This window comes from Oncorhynchus gorbuscha, linkage group LG12 (assembly GCF_021184085.1).
Source record: "Oncorhynchus gorbuscha isolate QuinsamMale2020 ecotype Even-year linkage group LG12, OgorEven_v1.0, whole genome shotgun sequence".
NCBI classification, from domain to species: domain Eukaryota; kingdom Metazoa; phylum Chordata; class Actinopteri; order Salmoniformes; family Salmonidae; genus Oncorhynchus; species Oncorhynchus gorbuscha.
The window spans coordinates 67,458,167-67,463,891 of record NC_060184.1 but is presented as its reverse complement, the minus strand read 5'-3'; the positions used below and the strand labels follow the sequence as shown (position 1 = coordinate 67,463,891).

Below are 5,725 nucleotides of genomic sequence, written 5' to 3'. Positions count from 1 at the left end.
ACCAGTGTGTGCCCAGTGGGCTGTCGCTGTTTTACTGTCCACTGTATTGATATTGAAATAAATATTGATTGGTCAGATGATCAGTGTATTCATTGTTTGATCAAAACTCCTACATTTCTCCTGTAGTGGGAACAACTGGAGTGGGGTTTGAACCAGCAACCAGAACCTGACCTGTTATACAAGTCCAGACCTCTGTAGTAGACAAAGCTCAACAGGGAGGTACATTAAAATGAAGGAGTTTTATACACATCCAACTTACCCATCCAAAACCTACAGTACTGTATAGGGACCCAGTAGGCCTGTAAGCTCTTTATATTCTGCAGTCCTCAATGAATGTATCTGTAATGCAGGAACCATTTCTGTAAATTCATTGCCTCGAAGGCCGCACATTAGTGAAGCAAAGCTCATACGTGTACTGTGTCCCCTTACATACTTTCTGTCTCTCACACACCCTACCCCCTATCCTGTATCTCTGTGGCGGAAGTGGGGGATTGCATGCCTACCCCGGCCTGTCTCCACCTGTTCCCGCCACTCACGGCTCCGGGGGTCACGTCACGAGCACAAGGGGAGAATGGATAACTTTTTTAAAGTTCCAGAGTCTGTCCGGTGCCGAACAGCCATGAACTGCCGTTTATTGGGACCGGGAGCCCTGGTTCTGTTCGCGGTCCTTGTAACAGGTAAGTCCGTTGAAGTGTAACGTTTTATTTTTTCCTTGTGAGCATTTTGGATATATTGTTTTTGTTCAATTAGGACTATTTATTCCCAAGATAACGTTTATCCTTCAATATGTTCTATTGAAACTAGACTATATTTTCTGTAGCCGATGCCCAGTTGTAGCCTAAAAGTGAGTTATGATCAGTATTAGGCTTGTGATTTACTACACACACTGGTTCAATGTCCAAGACTTCTTAAAACATTTTACTGCAGTGGGCTAAATCAGAGTCACAGTGTTTCTTGGTAGTCTTAAACAAATCTACCATGAAACAAAAGTATATACCTCAAACACATGGTTATGGGCTTAAAAAAAGAAGACGCCTGTACCATGTCACATACAAAGTTGAAAGATATTACATTTTGAGTTTGCATCCCAATATTACACTTTATAGTTTATTATACTATATGTCACATAAGACTGAAATGTAACAAAACTGACATAGAAACACTGGATTTTCATTGTTTATTTAATGTATTTATATTTATTAAATATGAAAAGTATGAATAATATTCGACCCATGATGCCACTAGGTCATTTGACTGCAGCAAAGGGCTACTCTCCATTGGATTGAGGCTACTATGTGGGCTATTTAATACAAGTACCCTATTATTCAATCCTATGAATATTGCTGTTCGAAGCCTATTATGAATGTATCTGTGCATTGACTTGTGTGTGTGTGTGTCAGAGTGTTTGGCCAGGAATGAGGAAGAGCGGTTGATTCAACATCTGTTCAAGGAGAAGGCTTACAACAAGGACCTCCGGCCCGTAGACAAACAGGGCGAAGCTGTCGTTGTGTACATCGCCCTCACACTCTCTAACCTCATCTCTCTGGTATGACCACTCTGTGTGTGTGTGGATGTGTCAATGTGTTTGTAACTGGTATGCGTCTCTGTGGTGTTTCTGGGTCCTCTGCTCCTGTGTGTGTGTGTGTGTGTGTGTGTGTGTGTGTGTGTGTGTGTGTGTGTGTGTGTGTGTGTGTGTGTGTGTGTGTGTGTGTGTGTGTGTGTGTGTGTGTGTGTGTGTGTGTGTGTGTGTGTGTGTGTTTGTTATTAATAGCCCAGTTTGATCCTCATGGATGTACAGTACCAGTCAAAAGTTTAGACACACCTACTCATTCAAGGGTTTTTTCTTTATTTTTACTATTTTTTACATTGTACAATAATAGTGAATACATCACAACTATGAAATAACACATATGGAATCATGTAGTAACCAATAAAGTGTTAAACAAATCTAAATATATTTTCTAATAACCACCCTTTGACTTGATGACAGCTTTGCACACTCTTGGCATTCTCTCAACCAGCTACACCCAGAATGCTTTTCCAACAGCCTTGAAGGAGTTCCAGTTATGCTGAACACTTTTTGGTTGCTTTTCCTTCACCCTGCGGTCGAACTCATCCCAACCATCTCAATTGGGTTGAGCTTGGGAGATTGCGGACGTCAGGTCATCTGCCTCCGCACTCCATCACTCTCCTTCTTGGTCAAATAGCCCTTACACGGCATGGAGGTGTGTTGGGTCATTGTCCTGTTGAAAAACAAATGCTAGTCCCACTCCTGACCTTAGTCCCTTTTGTATGTCTCTATTTGAGTTTGGTCAGGGCGTGAGTTGGGGTGGGCATTCTATGTTGTGTAGTCTAGGTTTTGAATTTCTGTGTTTGGCCTGGTATGGTTCCCAATCAGAGGCAGCTGTCGATCGTTGTCTCTCAATGAGAACCATACTTAGGCAGCCTGTTTTTCCACTATGGGTGGTGGGTAGTTATTTTCTGGTTAGTGTTTGTTGCAACTTTCAGAACTGTTCGTTTATCGTTCTGTTGTTTTTGTTCGTGTATTCATTCTGGATTAAAAGTATAATGGATATGTACCACGCTGCACTTTGGTCCTCCTCTCCTTCTCCCAAAGACATTCGTTACACCACTAAGTGCAACCCAACTTATGATCCAAGATGGCGTAGCAGTCAGACGTCCTTGTCCTGTCGTGTCCCTTGTATATATTGTTTTACATATTTTTCGTCGCATATCCTTTAAAATATTTTGCTAAACCTCATCATCTAAATACTCTCCTGCAACCCGCCTCACCCAATGTGGTGTGGATCTGCTTTATTTCCTAAAGTATTTATATTTACTTCGGATCTGGAATCTCTCAACTGAAGCTAGCCAGCTAACTACAATCTAGCCAGCTAACTACCAGATATCAGTCAGCAAACCATTGCCATCAGCTAACCTTCAGCTCAGAAAGCTCTCGCCAGTTCGAACAACGTGACTCTAACCAGAGCATAACGGACCTGTTATTTTTATCCACGGATTCCTACCGCAAACTGAACATTTTCATCTGGATCTTCACAACTAGCTAACCGCAATCCCGGATGACTACTCCTGGCTAGCGTTTCCATCCCAGAGCAAGCACCAATTTAGCTTGAAGCTAGCCCGGCCAGGGCTCCTGTGCTACCACCGAAGCATACTCCTGGGCTACAATATCGGCCTGCTAGCTACCTAGAGCTACTTGGAACTGTCCTGGTTAGTGATTACTGTCTTATTTCACTGTAGAGCCTCTAGCCCTGCTCAAGGCAACCATGTTGTTCCACCTCCTACATATACGATGACATCACCTGGTTTAAACATCTCTAGAGACTATATCTCTCTCTTCATTACTCAATGCCTAGGTTTACCTCCAATGTACTTACATCCTACCTTACCTTTGTCTGTACACTATGCCTTGAATCTATGCTATCGTGCCCAGAAATCTGCTCTTTTTACTCTCTGTTCTGAACGTGCTAGACGGCCAGTTCGTATAGTCTTTAACCGTACCCTTATCCTACTCCTCCTCTGTTCCTCTGGTGATGTGGAGGTTAATCCAGGTCCTGCAGTGCCTAGCTCCACTCCCACCCCCCAGGTGCTCTCATTTGTTGACTTCTATAAACGTAAAAGCCTTGGTTTCATGCATGTTAACATTAGAAGCCTACTCCCTAAGTTTGTTTTACTCACTGCTTTAGCACACTCTGCCAACCCGGATGTCTTAGCCTTGTCTGAATCCTGGCTTTGGAAAACTACCAAAAACCCTGAAATCTCCATTTCTAACTATAATGTTTTCCGCCAAGATAGAACTGCCAAAGGGGGCGGTGTTGCAATCTACTACAAAGATAGCCTGCAGAGTTCTGTATTACTTTCTAAGTCTGTACCCAAACCATTTGAGCTTCTACTTCTAAAAATGAACCTTTCCAGAAACAAGTCTCTCACTGTTTCCGCTTGCTATAGACCTCCCTCTGCCCCCAGCTGTGTCCTCGATACTATATGTGAACTGATTGCCCCCCATCTATCTTCTGAGCTCGTGCTACTAGATGACCTAAACTGGGATATGTTTAACACCCGGCCATCCTACAAACTAATTTTGATGCCCTCGATCTCACACAAATGATCAATGAACCTACCAGGTACAACCCGAAATCAGTAAACAGGGGCACCCTCATAGATGTCATCCTAACTAATTCGCCCTCCAAATACACCTCTGCTGTTTTCAATCAAGATCTCAGCGATCACTGCCTCATTGCCTGCATCCGTAATGGGTCTGCGACCAAACTAACACCCCTCCTCACTGTCAAACGCTCCCTGAAACACTTCTGTGAGCAGGCCTTTCTAATCGACCTGGCCGGGGTATGCTGGAATGACATTGACCTCATCCCGTCAGTAGATGATGCCTGGCTATTCTTTAAAAGTGCCTTCCTCACAACCTTTAATAAGTACGCACCTCTCAAAAAATGTAGAACTAAGAATAGATATAGTCCTTGGTTCAAGCCAGACCTGTCTGTCCTTGACCAGCACAAAAACATCCTGTGGCGTTCTGCATTAGCATCGAATAGTCCCCGTGATATGAAACTTTTCAGGGAAGTTAGGAACAAATATACACAGGCAGTTAGAAAAGCTAAGGCAAGCTTTTTCAAACAGAAATTTGAATCCTGTAGTACTAACTCAAAAAAGTTCTGGGACACTGTAAAGTCCATGGAGAATAAGAGCACCTTCTCCCAGCTGCCCACTGCTCTGAGGCTAGGAAACATTGTCACCACCGATAAATCCACTATAATTGAGAATTTCAATAAGCATTTCTCTACAGCTGGCCATGCTTTCCACATGGCTACCCCTACCCCGGTCAACTGCCCGGCACCCTCCACAGCAACCCGCCAAAGTCCCCACCATTTCTCCTTTACCCAAATTCAGATAGCCGATGTTCTGAAAGAGCTGCAAAATCTGGACCCCTACAAATCAGCCGGGCTAGACAATCTGGACCCTCTCTTTCTAAAATTATCTGCCGAAATTGTTGCAACCCCTATTGCTAGCCTGTTCAACCTCTCTTTCGTATCGTCTGAGATTCCCAAAGATTGGAAAGCTGCCGCGGTCATCCCCCTCTTCAAAGGGGGAGACACTCTAGACCCAAACTGCTACAGGCCTATATCTATCCTACCCTGCCTTTCTAAGGTCTTCGAAAGCCAAGTTAACAAACAGATAACTGACCATTTCGAATCCCACCATACCTTCTCCGCTATGCAATCTGGTTTCAGAGCTGGTCATGGGTGCACCTCAGCCACGCTCAAGGTTCTAAACGACATCATTACCGCCATCGATAAGAAACATTACTGTGCAGCCGTATTCATCGACCTGGCTAAGGCTTTCGACTCTGTCAATCACAACATTCTTATTGGCAGACTCGACAGCCTTGGTTTCTCAAATGATTGCCTTGCCTGGTTTACCAACTACCAACTACAGGGTTCAATTCTCGGGCCGACTCTCTTTTATGTATACATCAATGATGTTGCTCTTGCTGCTGGTGATTCTCTGATCCACCTCTACGCAGACGACACCATTCTGTATACTTCTGGCCCCTCCTTGGACACTGTGTTAACTAACCTCCAGACGAGCTTCAATGCCATGCAACTCTACTTCTGTGGCCTCCAACTGCTCTTAAACGCAAGTAAAACTAAATGTATGCTTTTTTTTCGATCGCTGCCCGCACCTGCTC

At 44.0% G+C, this 5,725-nt stretch overlaps 1 protein-coding gene across 1 annotated transcript in view; it reads left to right on the top strand.

Moving 5' to 3' along the window:
* The first annotated feature begins 556 nt into the window (after window positions 1-556).
* Window positions 557-5,725, top strand: part of chrnd (cholinergic receptor, nicotinic, delta (muscle)) — an 11,981-nt gene continuing 6,812 nt past the window's right edge. The window contains exons 1-2 of the mRNA XM_046290816.1: window positions 557-677; window positions 1,401-1,546. Coding sequence (XP_046146772.1) covers window positions 572-677; window positions 1,401-1,546 — 252 coding nt within the window. The 5' untranslated portion in view covers window positions 557-571. The remainder of the gene's footprint in view (window positions 678-1,400; window positions 1,547-5,725) is intronic.